At 42.3% G+C, this 16,831-nt stretch overlaps 3 protein-coding genes across 6 annotated transcripts in view; all 3 read right to left on the reverse strand.

Annotated features, from left to right (window-relative positions):
* camk2a (calcium/calmodulin-dependent protein kinase II alpha) overlaps positions 1–1,715 on the reverse strand; it is a 39,808-nt gene extending 38,093 nt beyond the window's left edge. Inside the window, exon 1 of one of the 4 annotated variants that reach the window (XM_031571369.2) lies at positions 1,369–1,715. In XM_031571369.2, coding sequence (XP_031427229.1) covers positions 1,369–1,430 — 62 coding nt within the window. In that variant the 5' untranslated portion in view covers positions 1,431–1,715. The remainder of the gene's footprint in view (positions 1–1,368) is intronic. The other 3 variants (XM_031571370.2, XM_012832514.3, XM_031571371.2) reach the window with 3 other exon arrangements.
* Positions 1,716–6,307: 4,592 nt separating this feature from the next.
* arsib (arylsulfatase family, member Ib) lies at positions 6,308–10,363 on the reverse strand. Its single transcript, XM_012832496.2, has 2 exons — positions 9,228–10,363; positions 6,308–7,754 (listed from the first exon to the last, which is right to left on the reverse strand). The coding sequence occupies exons 1-2, from the start codon at positions 9,542–9,544 to the stop codon at positions 6,350–6,352; spliced, it is 1,722 nt and encodes a 573-aa protein (XP_012687950.1). The 5' UTR covers positions 9,545–10,363; the 3' UTR covers positions 6,308–6,349.
* A 4,793-nt stretch (positions 10,364–15,156) lies between these two features.
* On the reverse strand, positions 15,157–16,130 carry ndufa2 (NADH:ubiquinone oxidoreductase subunit A2). The gene is made up of 3 exons (XM_012832515.3): positions 15,974–16,130; positions 15,467–15,573; positions 15,157–15,355 (listed from the first exon to the last, which is right to left on the reverse strand). The coding sequence occupies exons 1-3, from the start codon at positions 16,075–16,077 to the stop codon at positions 15,264–15,266; spliced, it is 303 nt and encodes a 100-aa protein (XP_012687969.1). The 5' UTR covers positions 16,078–16,130; the 3' UTR covers positions 15,157–15,263.
* Positions 16,131–16,831: the final 701 nt, after the last annotated feature.

Genomic DNA, 16,831 nt, shown 5'->3' on the forward strand with positions numbered 1-16,831 from the left:
GAATCAGAATGTCTAGGACAAGTTTAGGGGATTGTATGGTGAACTGGAAGTGTATGATTGTTTAGATTGAAGCAATGACACCACGCCGCAGCAAAGATTATATTGAATTAGAAATGTTTTGGATATCTGCCTTCAAGTAAAATTATGTAAGCAACTTGGCTTGGGCAGCTTGTACTAACGGGTAGTGTGTGTGTATGTGTGTGTGTGTGTGTGTGTGTGTGTGTGTGTGTGTGTGTGTGTGTGTGTCTGTGTGCGTGTGCGTGTGGTTGTGCATGTGCGTGTGCGTGTGTGTGTTGTATGAGGCATGCTGTGAGTGGGAGTATGGATGTGGGCAGGTGGGCCACCAGGGCCTGTGGACCCTCTCTCTCTCCGTAGGTGTTACAAGCACTCAGGAAAGAACGTTCTCTACTCACCATTAGCCCATCCCATAATAATTCTAAGTGTTAAGGGCTAGAGTGGCCACTCTGTTGGATTTGAGTATAAAATTCTCAGACTTTTCATACTGTGCATTTTACAACACTGCACTTATTAAAAGACCTGTATGATTATCGGTCATTGTGACGTTTTCTTGATTTCAAGAATTCATACGTACATTACCACTGAGCTCACATCATGCAGAACAGCATATTTTTTTTTGAGCTTTTCAGCTACACATTTTTTCTAGCTTTTAGCTTTAGAAATTAAAAAAAAAAAATGTTTTAAAACAATGCTTGTAAATCAGTTGAGACAAGTGACAAGATATCAAAAACAACTCACTAGTGTTTAACCACCATTCAATAAGGGTGAATCTCTGCACTAATCAGAACTAGCCAGCTGCTTAATGCACACATACAAAGAAAAGGGCTTCTGTCATTGCAAAGACTCATCTGAACATACTCTTAACCCTGCCATCTAGAGGTGAGAGTATATCAGACCATGGTACTCTTGGGTCTTGAGGGTTTAGTGAGTTCAACATGTGGGAGTTCCTAAACAAACGGCCTCTCTAAGATCAACAGCACCTGTTTACACTTCAGCTTGAAGTGCCTATGATAACCTTCATGTCTTGCCTCCAGCTTTCAACAACTTAATTTGAGCTCACTGGCTGTTCTTGTCTCCTCACCTATATTTCCCTCTTTCAAAAATGTTCACATCTCTTAAAACAGCATATTACATACTTTACAGCCTACATTAGTTCAGTTACATACTCATTTACCTCAGTTCATTTTGTACACGTCTTAAAACAGTATATATTACATACTTTACGGCATACATTAGTTCACTTAACATACTCATTCACTTCAGTTATTTGTTTCAGTCAAGTCAAACTCACCGGGTGTGAAACGAGCACAAACAAATCTACATTTTGAATGAAAAAAACTGATGACTTACTTGCCAAGTTCCTCAAAGAGCTGGAAGTCCTCAGTGAATCGGGTACAGGTGATGACAGCCATGCTAGATCTCAGAGATGGATGGCCGGGTCTTTTTATCTGTCTGTTTGTCCTTCGCTTTGTTGTTTGCAAGTGTGCTTTTTTTAACTGTTTTTGCTGTGAACAACGAAATGTGAAAACACAGATGAAGACTGGCTTTGAGGAGAAAACGTTTCCTCTATCACTTTCCTGATCTGCAGACAGGATGTGAAGGGTAGATGCTGGGTGACAGGTTTGCTACAGTTTTCCGCCCGCCCGCCCGCTCTATCTCCTTTCCTCCAATCCCTGTGCCGAACAGCTACTCTGAATACACAGTGCCGTTGTCAAGGCAACTGCATCCCCCTCCTTGCCAAATGCACAGGACCAGAGAGGAAGGCGTGCTGGCTACCACAAAGGCATACACTGTGGATAATGTGCGTGCGTGCGTGCACACACACACACACACACACACACACACACACACACACACACACACACACACACACACACACAATCACACACACAGAGGCAAGAACTCCTCCAAGAGATCAGGTGCTTTCATGTTGCCATGACTTTGTTTGATTTCATGGCCTGCCTTTTCTCTAAAGGACGTTTTCCTTCCTGCAATATGTCAACTCTCAACAAAGAAAAAGAATCCTTCAATTGGAAACTCTAATCCAATTTCATGCTCATTAGCCTGCTATTATCAGTAGAATGTTCCTGTCTGTGACTGGTCATTTTATTAGCTTCCGTATAACAAGGTGGTTATGTGTGCGAGTACTTTTTCTAGATCTGATTTGATGATTAGATGCCCTTTTGTTTTGTGAATCCCAGGGGATTCTCAGTTCCGACAGGCATCTGGTGTAGGGGAGGGCAGAGGGCGTAAAGACAAGAATCCCTCCGGGACAGACAAGACAGCCCTGAACTTTGTTTTCTCCCGTCACATTTAACCCTTGCTGCTGTATGCTTGCTGTCTTTGTGGACACTACCAATGGCTGTTGGAGAGAAAGCATGCCCTTCAGTCAGTCACGCTCCAGCGACTCGTCAGAGACTCTCCTGAGGCAGAGAATGGGGTAGAAAAAAGAAGGAAAATTCAGAGTTGTGTGTGAGAAAGAAAGAGTGCGAGAGAAAGAGAGAAAGAGAGAATTAATGTTCATAAACAGTAGACTAGCGCACGGTAGGGAAGGTTCTGTGTATAATTAACACAAAAGTTTAATCAGGAGAATATAGGAACAACAGAGGGTAGTGTACATCTGTATGGAACACATGAAATGACTGTACAGGAATAATGAGCAGCAATTCCCTATTATAGCCTACCATCAGCTGTCAAATCGGGAAGGAAATGTGTTGCACACTATGTCGGAACAGCCGCTAGTAATGATGGTGGAGGTCATCAAAAGGTGAACTTATCAGTGAGCTGAAAGGTATGGAGGGAGGGTATTTAGAGGCTTCTGGGTATTTAGATTCTTCAGGAATTATTTTGCCAAGACACCACAGGTTGTATGGATCATCCTCTAATACAATTATTGACTTAGTAAACCTCTGTAGGAATTTTCCTTTTTGACACAAAATTCAGTGGCCAATTTACCTCATGCGGATGAACTGAGGGGCACAAGGACCCTTAAGGTGCCATCATTTATCCTAATGACACAGACACGGCAGTTTAGCAGGGTTTTTAAATAGCGTGGGGTTGTACAGGAATTTAAAAAAGCAGAAGATTAGTGACTCCCTGTGCTGGCTTGTGGTATGACAGTCACCACATATCAGCTGTGTTTAAAATGAAGACAGAGGAGTAAAGATATTCACAAAATGATTTTGAGACAGAGCTGGCCAGACATGAAAACATCTGGTCTTCAACAGTCAAATGACACATCAAAGGGCTCTCAATCCCTGGCTAAAAATAGAGCAGAAATATATGAATCTTTGTCTCATCTGTGCTAACATTTGTGGATTTTGCTTTAGTTTCTGCAAGTCTCCCCTCATACCTCTCCCAGACAAATTCCCAAATCTCCATGGCAACACTGAGGTGTGAGTCATCATCTAAGCACAGCTGGCCTGTGTTTTTGCATGAGTTTATGTGGTTGTGTGTATATATGTTTATGTCTTTGACTAAGAGAGTAAGAGCATTTGGTCATGGAAGAGCTCATCTGGCTTCAGCAATAGACAGTATAATGTCTCCTCCTGATGATATATGCCGTCCTATTTCTCGATGCTAGGGCATTCAGTGAGTCATATATAGCATTTCTTTAGAGTCTGCTAGAGTTTCTTAGCATTACTGTGTTGATGTTACTGTTTAGGCTCGTCAGCTTTTAGTAGCTCACTCATAACCAGATGCATTGTCTACCATTCCCGCTCTCTCAAATTTCACAGCATAAAGCAATACCCCTGTGGTAAATCAGATCAAACGGCTTAGCTGAGCACTCTGGATTTTATCACGTGTTTTCAGCGGATAACCACTGAATGCCAAAATCTCCTCCAGGACCCGGTAAGCTCCTGGCCTCGGCGTGTCTGTGCCTTTCATCTTTATCTGACGGTAAAAATCAGGATTATCATTCTCCTCCTACCACTGCCTGTCCTCAGTGCCGTCTCCCCCCGTGGGCGTTTAGGGCTCACAACGCAGACCTTTCACTTTGCTTCAATGACTGGTGCATGTTGAAACTTAAGATGACAGGAAGATACCTTTTCACCCAGGTGCAAGATAGCCAAAGGTCTGGGGGTCAGGCCATTTTGTAGTGCCACCTGAAAGTGCATACACAGGCCTCTGATTGATCACAGACAGACTGCCCCATTGACACTTAGTGACACTGAGAGTAGCCTTTAGCCAACCCGCTTAAGCAGGTCTGTAGAAAAATCACATGCCATTGGAATAAAGGTCTCCAAAGCAGCATTAAAAAAAGCTTTCAAAGTGAAAACATTAACTTGCATAGACATACTGCAAGCATATACAATTGCACTGATTAATATTGAAAAATGCAGATTAGAGACCGTATGTCTTTACCCCTGTATCAAAACACTGTGTGGGGAAAGTATAATCCTGCCAATTGTTTATCCTCTCAGTCTTGTCACTGCATGCTGAATTAAGTTTTTAATTCATTATTCGAGGCCTAGGGGATGACTTCATCTTGTAACAAGTACATGTTTCTCTGTGATGCCTTTTGTTCTGCAGATACCATACAAGCATGAAAGTCAATACCAAAAGAGAGCCAAGCCTTCTGTCTATCTGCATAAATAACAGGATTGAATGAGGTTCTTCCATCCACTGATGCTGTAGAGAGGAGAAATGGGATATGTTTCCTAAGACTACTATAAAACACTGAATGGGAAATTAAACCGGGTCAAGACATTTTTAAACAAACATGTCACACTGATAACATGTTTGAGACATTTATTTTCAAGTAATAATAACACCATGGCCGTGCCATGAGGATATTTAAACTGAGTCACTCACCTAAACTATCATAATGAAGAAACAATGGAATGGGATGTTTGGATTCATTCGGCATGTGGAATAGATCATTCATTCTCTGAAAGTCCCAAATCAGCTTGTATATCTTAAAAAAAAGATAAATGAGTACTCCCACATGAGTACCTCTCCTCCTGCAGTTTTCTGTCATTGAGTTCTTCCATAGGGTCCTCTGCTGGAGTCTGTCCCATTCTGAGCCAGTGATCAAGTGCCTTTTTCAACAGCCTTATCACTTCACCACACACAGTGGAGTTCCATAGCCCTCCCTCACCCCCTCACTCCTTTGTCAAGCTGAGACCTAAACCCACAGAAGAGAGTACATCTGGTGCTTCACCGCCTGTCACAAAATGCCAGCCGAGGAGACCTGTTGTCTGAAAAGTTCGGCTCAGCGCTCCACTTCAAGTCGGAAATAAATGCCATGTCATGGTGACAAATTGCCACCCAGAGCCTTTCAATAAAGGTCACCGTGCCCTATTTATGTTTTTACAAATACGCAAACCCTTATCCTAGCCTTAACATGTGGTGGGTATACCGATTCAGGCTGTTTATTGTGTCCATTTAAACACAACAGTGGGCATCTAAAAGGTGAATGGAACTAAAATATTTAGGCTTAAATAATTCAGATTCTGGGATGAAAGATGGCGTGAGATCTATTACTGAAGCGGTCTTTTTTTCTTTTTTTTGTGTGTGTGAAAAGGTCTTTCCAGCTTGGCCAAGGTTTTTTTTTTCTTCAAACATACTTATCCAACATACAACAATTCCATACTATTCCTTGGAAATGGGAATGCAGCAGACTCCTTAAGTCATATAGTCATAGAGATTAAGAAGTGTTGGAATTGGATGGGAGAGGGACAAGCTCATTCAGATGGCAACACAACAGAATATTCAGGCAATGTTTTGGGATAAGGCATTTCTGAGACAGTTTTAATACTTTTAGAACACATTTTACCTCAAAGATCAAAGAGAGAATCTGACATGCTCAAGGCAAGTTCCAGTGTATTTGTTTTGCAATGCTTTGCAGCATTATGTCATTCAGAAATGTTAAGACATGCACTGATAAGAATTTGATATATAAACAATGAGGGTTCTCTATTGTTCTGGCATGTTCCATGAGATGTGATGACCACATGGGGAATGCTTGAAATATTTGTAAAACTGCCATGCAGGTCAGGTAGACAAGGTTTTGTATGTGGAGAGTTCAGAGACCAGTGGATTTAAAAAGGACCAGGACCTTTTCAGACTAGAAAGGTAAAATATAACCCAGGATTCACATGAAAAAAAATACAAAGTTGTAATGTCAGATGTAAACAGAGTTCAAGCTTTTGTGTCCACCTCTTAGCAAATGCTAAAATGTGAGACACTAAGGCTCAGAGGGCAGGGCAGGGCAGGGCAGGGCAGGGCAGGGCAGGGCAGGGCAGGGCAGGGCAGGGCAGGGCAGGGCAGGGCAGGGCAGGGCAGGGCACTGAAAGTTTCTGGCTTTGAAAGAGCAACAACATCAGTGCTACATTCTGTTGGACAGGACCCGTTTGTTCAGCCTCTTGAAGAAGGGTTTAAGTCTGCAGATCCTACACTTATTCTTCTTGCGGTTTTTGCCCCTCTTATAGTAGACCCCGATGATGGCTTTCTCATCTTCATCATTCCTAATCCAAGGACCCCAGGCCCCACCATTCTGGTCGGGGTTTGCCCGTGGGTCGTCTGGTGGGTACTGCACAGGTACAGAGGTGTGGTTATGATATGCCAACCGTGCCATGAGCTTCTTCACCACATCAGGCCGCTGCATGGCCAGGTCGTGGCGTTCGCACGGGTCGCCCGTTATGTTGTAGAGCCAGACTGACTTGGCCTGGTGTCCGATGCCTCGCTCTAGATTCCACCAGCCACCTGGGAAGTGGGTCAGCACCTGAGGCGGGACCCAGTCACCATGGCCGGGGTCCCCAGTCAGCAGCTTCCAGTCTCCCACTCGGATGGCTGCCTGCACAGCCGTGTCCCAGACATGGTGGCCTTCCTTCCAGGATCCCTGGCCCTTGCGGTTCAGCGGGTCGATATTGTGCAGGATCTCCCGCCGCGGAGACTCTTTTCCCTCGCTGATCACAGGCCAGACATCGTATCCGTCCAGCCCCTGGTCCTGAGATATATTCCCCCTGGCAAGTCCGACCAGCGTGGGGAACCAGTCTGTGATATGCAGGAGCGCCTTGCTTACCCTCCGCCGGTGTCGCAGCAGAGGGCTGTGCACAAATCCCACCCCTCTTATGCCCCCCTCCCAGTAGGTACCTTTCCTGCCACGCAGGGGCCAGTTGCTGCCTCCAGTGAAGGGCTGGGCACCGTTGTCAGTGGAGAAGATGAGCACGCTGTTTTTGTAATAGCCGTATTTCCTCAGGGCATAGGTGATGTTGTGCACCGCTTCGTCTACGATGGACACCACCGCGGCGTACTTCCTGCGCGCCACATTGCCCATGCCGCGGTACGGATAGATGTACTCTTTAGGAGGCTTCAGGGGCGTGTGGACCGCCTGGAGGGAGACGAAGAGGAAGAGCGGCTGGCTGGACGGGTCGTGAGTGGCGAGGATCTTCCGCACCCTCTGTGTGTAGAGATGGGTGGAGTACTTCCCTTTCTGTCCCCAGGCCACCGACTCGCCCTCGTGGAGGTCGTAGCCACACAGGGCCTTCCCGTCGCAAGAGCTGTACGTGTAGTAGTCCACGCTGCCGGTCAGCGAGCCGAAGTAGCTGTGGAAGCCGCGGCGAGTGGGCAGACAGTCTTTCTTATAGAAGCCCAGGTGCCACTTGCCAACCATGTGGGTGGCATAGCCAGCCTCCTGCAGGCGCTGAGGAAGGGTGGCCATGTGCGAGGGCAGGCAGTTGGGCTGGCGGGGGCGGATGATGGAGTGCTGGAGGCCTGTGTGGATCTGGTACCTGGACAAGAAGAAGAACACGCGCTAGTCTCGTAACATGCAACACATCGTTCTTGTTGTCTGTTGCAAGAGCTTGTTGAATGTGCATTACAGTAAATAGACTGTCGATTTTAACACTGGAATATACCAACTCACACCACGGGCATAGCCTTTCTCTGCTACATGCTCCCAATTAAGTAAATGAATCAACTTTTCACTGACTCGATGTCTATTATTCTCTCATCCTTTATATTATCATTGTGTAAAATCAAAGTCTGTGTGTTTTGTGTTTATTTATTTATTAGGAGTCTCCAAATGAAGGTTGAACAAAAATCAACTCTTTCACTCTTACACTCCCACAGCTTATTCTATAGCTAAATTAGGCCTTCTTCTACTTACAATGGATGACAGATAGAGCGATAGAGAAGTAGAGACAGCTAGAGAGCTAAAAAAATAAATAGATATGCACAAACAACTCTTACACATACCGATGTGTGTGCACATGCACACATATGAGACACAATGTCCTTGTGTTAAGATATCTGCACAGCTGGACAGTAGCAGCTGTGGAGTCTCTACACAAAGTCAATTCAGACTTGCACGCCAACAAAACATTTTAAAAATGACATTGCCAAAAAAACAACTACATCTGAACCACTTTTACTTACCTTCCCACAGCCTTTGTCATTTGGTTTTGTTTATTCCTCCCTTGCTCTCAAATGTCAGCACACCCTCAACCTCTGTTTCACAATGATATGGTGTCAGAGCAAACTATACCGGTCTCTGGTTCTCTTTGTTTTCTCCTGTTTGCCAACTTCAACCTATTCAAACACTTCTGAAAGATTCTCTCTGCGGTTTTCTCCCTGGACTGAAGAAGGAGAGGACCACTACCCCACTAATTGTTTTAGTCACTTCTCCATTTCCCATACAGCACACCGACTTTTATGCTGTGGTATTTTGAAGTTTTCTGGAAGTAACGTTGAGTAATTGAGGCCTACGTTGCCAGTGGAAATAGCAGTGCCTGACCTTTTCCTGCATATTACCCACACCTCTATGTGCAGGATTTTCTGTCTGTGTAATTTGCTTCCCCCCTCTCTCTTTCTCTCTCTGTGTAAAAGAAAGAGAGAGAGAGAATGATTGTGATGTGCGTGCATATCTATGTCTGCCAGATATTGGCAGCATGACAGTGTCTACGGTTTAGATCGATTCAATTCAAAGTATTTAAGTTAAATTCAGACAAAATGCTATATCTTTCACAGTGTGGGCTACAATAGTGTGAAACCCCCTATGATATGACATTACATTGAGGATGACAGAACTGTAGGCTACACTGCAGTGACCTACAGTTATGTATAACCCCGGATATGTCCACTGCACTATTTTATCTATATAATATGGATAACTTACACTATTTTAAGTTATTTTTCGTGAACAGCCTCTCTCTTTAATCTTACTAATATCAACCAGACAATGTTTTCTTAAACTGTCGACTTACCTGCCAGTGATCAGCTGACTGCGTGACGGTGTACATAGAGGTTGAACGTAATAGTTCTCCAGTTTAACTCCCTCCTTGGCAAGCTTGTCCAGTGTCGGCGTGTGGATGTCCGAATCATGGTAGCCTATGTCATGAAATCCCTGGTCATCCGTTAGAATGAAAATAATATGTGGAGGTTGCTTCGCTTTATATGCGGCAGAACCCTGGAACTGAATGGATTCGCTCTCCACCTGGTTTGGCTTTACCCAGTCCCAGGACGCGCAGCTAAAGCTTAATAAATGGACCAAAAAAAGACCAGTCCGTGCCAGCATAGCCATGTCTCATCCACGTAGGCTACTAGACCCATTAACTGTGTAAATAGGCTACGGGTGATCTTGAGCTGGCACGGCGACTTCAAGATTAGTATTCATTCATCTCAGAGCCGTCACTGATAAAAATATTGGCAAACCCAACCAACATGACTCTTGTACGCGGTTATGGAGCGTTGACTACGCACCGCATGGAAAAAGAAAATCTCAGGCTGTTTGAAGCTCTTCAACGAACCCCTGCTTATTTCAAATGCCCTACAATTCTATGAATTTTGGTCATTTCTATTCTATTTTGCAATGGGGGACACAGCACACACTCTGACTACAGCTAAAATTTGGATGATTGCTGAGTGCTACACACAGATTACTCGTATTGTACATTTTCCAAGACCGTCGCGTAAACTCCGCCCGGTTGGACGCATCCCATCGTCCTGAAATAAGACGCTCGTAGGAACCACCCCTCGTTTTAAACAAGAACTCTTTGCCTATGCGTGCAGATCACACATCTGGTTCAGTAACTACTAGGCTACTAGCATAGTTTTAAGTTTTACACTCCTGATATATAACAAGAAGATAGTCTATGCTGTCCACGTTTTAAATCATCATCGGTATTTTTGTTTGGTTTTACATTTGTTCAGTGCCACATAGCGTTAACTCACAAAAGAACGTTTACTATCGTAGAAGGCAGATGTTTATGAGAGACTTTAGGTGACTGAAGTCAAGGTAAAATTGGAATTTGAGTGAGCTTTATGTAAGAAAACATAAAACAAAGATTCTTCAGTTTCAAAACGTGGATCAGTTTTAAAACGTGGACTACCACTATTCCTAACAGCTAGACATAATGCAGGAGTGTAATACGCAATGGGGTAGACATACTCTAACTGTATGAAATTAAATGTGTCCCTAACTGCAAAAAGAATTCTGACTTATTTCCATTATCCTGGTGGAATACGGTGTGCTACAACTATCCCTTACATTTAAGAAATCAGAACAATATGCAACAGGCCAGGTCTGGTCAAGCTGTAAGAGGTAAAGAGAAGTGTCCTTCACTCAAACCACCATTGCAAAAAACTGTCTTCCTTCTATTCCCATTCAGTGCCAGCATGGCATTCCAACTCTGAAAGGCTCTGTATTTATATTAGTGCAGAATTTAATAAACCTGAAGGACTGTGGCAAATGCCACATGATTTGAACTGAGTGATATCCTCTCCAAGAACAAAAGTATGATCTTTATGTTCAGCCAAAACATTTCAAGCTGGCCCCATGTTTACTTTGGCATTTATATGTTTTCCATGAACATTCACTTGATGCTTTGTGCTGCATTAAATGTAATGACTTTCACAGGGATGGTTTAAAAGAGGTCACAGTTGTGTGCAACGCCATCAGTCCAACACACACACAAGGGTACATTCAAGAGAGAATTAATTAATGTATATTTGAAGACATTAAAAGTCTGTATTTATCACAAAAAAAACTCTTTTCAGTATATAACATTTTATTTGGATTGTCCGCTTCCAGATAATTCACAGATGGTTTGTTGGAATTCAAGTTCGGTCTTTCTAACTGTTTAGAACAGAGTTTCAACAGAAAGTAGGTTTATAATCTGAGCATCTGTACATAGTCTAAAGGGGACCATCCAAAAAAAGTATGACCCTCTTTTCTCTGTAGAAATGGTAGGACTGTCCTCTTAAAAAAAGAGAGATTCAATAAATTAAGAAGTAGGCTTAAACGTAACCTTCAAATGTAATTTAGGGAAATGCAACTGAGGATATTACCACAGAGAAGTTAATCCTCAATGCAGATATCTACAAAATATACACAAGCACTTAACAGTTAATATTGAGGGGTATATGTAGTTCAGTTGTATACAAAGAGCCCCTTTTAAATAGCTAGTCACCCAAAAGGAGAAACCATTAGACAGGCAATAACTCCAACAATGAACACAGCCTGTTCTAGAGGGAAGAAGAGGCTTGATTTGTCATTTCTTCCCGGCTCGCAGATGCCCTATAAAGTGCTCACAGATACGCCATTAATACTTTCGGCAGAGACCGTTGATAAGAGCCACAGGCCAGAGTAGCTCTGCCTCTGGTTAACGGCTACGAGAAAGAAATCTGAAAGATTGCGGTCAGGGCTATTCATGAATGTTTGTGTTACATTGGCAGGAGGCTCTGGGAATGGTTTAACATCAAGAATCTGTTTTGTGTTAAGAGTCAGAAGAATACAGTCTTTGCCTTACTTCTCACGTCCTCCAGTGAACCAGGAGCTGAATGTGACATCATCCTGTAAAAATGTGGGCTCTGACAGGGCCCCATGGTGAACCAGTCAAGTTCTTAGAAAGGAGAGGCAAATGTTATTTGCATTGATTTGTGAATGCTGCTCATAAAGGTATTGTCTATGAGCCCCATTAAAATATTTTTCGAACTACCCCTCTGTTTACCAGAGAGAAAAGTCACATAAAAACTGAAGTGCTGTTTTGAGATATTTCCATACGTGTCACTCTACAACTCTTCTCCAAGTCTGTAGATGTTGCTGTTGTCTTCACAGTGAGCTTCTTGTGCTATGGAATTCAAATAATCGTCTATGACCCAGATTTGTGTAGTGCTTCCACTTTGTATTTCACCAGCTTGAGTCACGGAAGCAGTTTTATATGATGTGTGAAGAGGCATTCCAGTTTCAATAAGAGAGAGGCTATAACACTTAAAGATGAACAGTAGCCCCCTGCATGAATGGGTACACAGCATATGTATTTGATGTCTAGAGTCTGACCCAAATATGTGTTCATGGTAAAAAGGTGTTAATGATGATTTATTAGATGCCATTTAGTAAAATACAGTAGTAAGCTGAATGATTTAGTTCAAAAATATTGCAGTGCCCTGTCTCCTTTTTACACAATACGCTTACACATTAAACTCTGCATTTAAGCAAATTGTGTGTATTGTATAAATGTAAAATGTGGAAATTCCTGTCTAATTTGCCTATTTGATATTATGTGATGATCCCTGAGAAACTTAATGACATACCTTTGCATCTCTCCACAAGGTCACAGGCCACATGCCAAAGCTGCAACAATGGTGGCCAGTTACCACACACCGCAATGTGAGACCAGACAAAACATGGCAGACAGATTAGATTTAACAATAGCAGTAACTGGGACAATTGGCCCCATCATATGACCTGGCGGAGAACATACGAGAGAAATTTCCAGTCCTATTGCCAGTGTGACTAAATATGGTCAAGACTCTGGATGCCAAAGCTTATGTATCAGAGATGGCCAAGGCGTTTGTCCAATAAAGTATACAATTGTTTCCTGCAGTGCACATCTACCTGTATATCACTTGGGAAGACCTTGGTGGTTTGGACACCATATAACCACGTGTATCTTCCATCAGCCCAGGCAGTGGAGGAGGAATAGTGAAGATAAACGAGTTGTTGCCTGCAAGCTTATTAGGTAGGCAAACGCAGAAATTGCCAATCTGCAGGTAATAATTCCAATGCTTGTTAAGTCTAGGCCTGCCAGAGCTACTGAGCCTTGATGCACGTTGCTGAGGCACTGTGAAGCACAGTATGTTCCTAAGCACTTACGTCCTGGGAAGAAGGTAGAGAGGGTTTGCATAAACGTCACTTTCCCACCGGAATACTCCCCCTTAGTTGGAATGAGTGGCTAAAACATATGCTGCAACATGGCTACCTTTCATAGGGGGGAAACTGCAAAACAGGGAGTAAAACAAACGATGACCTGCTTACATTAAAGTAGGGGTGGGGGGAAAAAAATCGATTCTTCGATTTCTCTCGATTCTCTCTGGAACGATTATGTCTCGATTCAGAAAAGTTCATAATCGATTTTTTAATAAAAATAAAAAAAAATATATAATTTTTTTTTTACACATCCATTTTGTGTTGAAATGCAAGCTGCATCGATTATTGCATTGTTCATAGAAAGTCATAATTGTGACAAGGAAAAGCTTTTTCTCTAATAAAAAAATTGAGAAGGTAATTCATCTGTTGATTTTCTTTAATTATCAAACACAAAGTAGGAAGTGATTTGAGACTCTGAGTAGCAAACTCGAATGTTTTAAAAATCGAGATGCATCGATAATCGTTTTAGAATTGATAATCAATAATCGGTTTAGTATCAATAATCGGTTTAGAATCGATAAACGTTTTAGAATCGAATCGTTGACCTCTGAATCGGCATCGAATCGAATCGTGAGGTGCCAAGAGATTCCCACCCCTACATTAAAGGCAGTTGGACTCAACAGTGATCCTTACAACTTCCCAAAGAACCAGTGGTTCTTTCTACCTGATTTCGATGGGAATTGGGAATCAGTGGGAGGGGAATGAACAGAGGTAGACAGAGGCAGAGACAGCGGATCCTCTGTCTCCAGAATTCCTGAATAAGACGAACAATTGTGTGGATTATACTGCCTCATTGGATTTTTTTTCTCCTTGTACGCCAATGTGGAGATAAGTACCCGAGTTTCACGGACTCAACGTTTAGATTTGTTACCAAGGCTGTACCAATCTTTTTTTCCTTCCTCTCCATACCGGAGTTTTGCTGGGATGTTTGCCTTGTTCTTTGGAATATTGTTTTGTGGTAAGATGATCACTGAGACTTTGAGGTCAACCCAAATTTTCTTTTTTAGATTTGTTTATGGACTGATGCACGCAGGAAGCAACTATTTTCAGTATTCCACCAGGACCAATTACATCGCCCCTAAATACTACTACTACTCTTCACCTTCCTCTTCGCCTTGCCTATAATACTTTCCTATGAAATAGCTACAGATTTAAAAAAAATCAGTGTCAACAAACATGTATTATATCAGATTCATGGCTTACTTCATACCAGACTAAACATGAACATTTTAGCAAATTTCCCTATCATTTTTATGTGAGTTTTCATCTTTGAAGCGGACAGTGTGCCGCTTTTAGATAGGTTATGTGGTTCCCAAACACATTCCCAAAGACACCTAAAACTATGAGCCCCTGCACACTGCTCATCATCCAAGCTGCCTCATTACATTCTAAATAAATTGCACAGGACAAACAATAACTATGCAGACCTACTAATCAGGGTGCTTGCAAAGTAAGGCTGTGAGGAGACAAAGGGTATTTGGGCATACCAGAGGTTCTTTTGGGGTGGGATTGTGCAAAGGTACATCATCACCATATTCTTTACAATGTACTTTTAGAGGAAGTCCTGAAAACCAGCTTATTTTCACTGTGAGAACAACAAAATAGTGAAGAAGAAAAAACAGTTGTGGCTGTGTAAATATCTTACTATAGATTATACTTCGATTATGACTTGTAACGATACAGAGACCATGGAGGAATACTGCTGAAAACAGGACAGGCATATACAAAATGGGACTGCCTGTGATTTACCTTTTTTAAACATCCATCTCCCATTTTTTTTAATATTCTTTACAAATCCTAGGCAAACTTCAAAGTGGAAACACTAAGCCACAGACTGATATACCATATCTTACCATAGCCATGCAGCAGCTGCAAATAACCAGCAGCAAATCAAAACTGTGCGAGTGAAATCCATGTTCAAATGAATTATTATGGAGAGATATTATACATATAGGGAGACATCGGAAGAAGCGTGCTGATAACTCTATATTTAAATACATTTATTTCAACTTTAATTACATCTGAGAGCTTACAATACACATTTCACAACGAGACAGAGACACAGGCGTCTTCCAATGCAAACTGGCGACTGTTATGGTTTTGCATTAGCAGCTGTTTCAATTGCCTTTGCCACTTGGTCAGCGTTCATGTTGTCAAGAGCAACACTATTTTCTTTGCCGAAACCTGCAAAAGATGGGCCAAGGGGAAAGGTCAATGGCCAACAAAATATAACAAAAATACTAAGTGTACAGGCTAGACAGACTTTCAGAAAGACTAGTTGTAACATGGTCTCACCGTAGCGTGCCCACAGCCTGGGTTGAACACCCGAACACTCTCTGATCAAAATAGGAAAGTCAGGATTGGCCTTCTTGAGGGTCACATAGTGTTGCTCCACAAAATCTCTGCAACCCATAAGGTTCAATAAATGTCAATGTCCGCATGTGGTGCTTACTAGCCAAAAATAACGTTAATTCATTGCAATAAGTCATCGCAGGTGAACTGAAGCATTAGCCAGCTAGCTAAATTGAAGACAGCTTACATTAGCGACTAAATTTTCACACAAACGTCAAGAAGCTTATAAAAGCAGCTACTTCTGATTGCATTAACTAAAGCTTTTGCGGTAGATATGTCTCACTGCGCACACTGTAACCAGCAGCAAATTATTGACCGACCTGAAACCTTTAAGAGGACGTGCTTCAATCAGCTAACAGCTAGCAAGATAACCCAGTCTGGCTGGCTACATATAAAAAGGAACTTTACACACCACATTATCACACAGTGATAACAATTTCAGTACATTACCTGGCTCCCTGACTGGACCCGGACGTCTGACACAAATGTAAGCGAATTTCACGAAGGTTCCTGGCAAGGTTAGAGCCAATTCCCCTCACAACGGCGGCGGCCATGATGCTTCTCTAAACACAGTCCAGTCCCAATGACGTAGCTGACCAACAGCCAATGATATCTCATGAGGGTCAGGAAGAAATGCTACCCATTATACAAGATAGAAAAAGTAGTCGGAGAAATTCAGTTTAGTCAACGATCCATAACCTGTAGGCTATGTGAAACATAGGCCAACATAGAACTAAGCATAGACGTAATGTCTGACCTTGCAAAGCCATCTTCCATCTACATCTTCTGATGGCTTATAGTAAATAAGACCTACTCGAACCATTTTGAATCCATGAGTGGATTACCATGACGAACTCAAAAATATACAGCTCTGGAAAAAATTAAGAGACTACTTCAAAATGATCAGTTTATCTAGTTTTACTATTTATTGGTGTGTGTTTGAGTTGAGTTGAGTTGAGTTTATTCTATAAACTACTGACAATAGTTCTACTAAATTTCAAATACAAATATTGTCATTTAGAGCATTCATTTGCAGAAAAATGACAACTGGTCAAAATAACAAAAAAGATGCAGTGTTTTCAGATCTCGAATAATGCAAAGAAAACAAGTCCATATTCATTTTTAAACAACACAATACTACTGTTTTAAGAAAACAATATTTGGTGGAATAACAGCTTGCATGCATCTTGGCATGCTCTCCACCAGTCTTTTACATTGCCTTTGGGTGACTTTATGCCACTCCTGGCGCAAAAATTCAAGTGTTTTTTTCCAGCAGGACATGCCACACAGCCAGGTCAGTGAAGGCAA

The sequence above is a fragment of the Clupea harengus genome, chromosome 8 (assembly GCF_900700415.2).
Source record: "Clupea harengus chromosome 8, Ch_v2.0.2, whole genome shotgun sequence".
NCBI lineage: Eukaryota > Metazoa > Chordata > Actinopteri > Clupeiformes > Clupeidae > Clupea > Clupea harengus.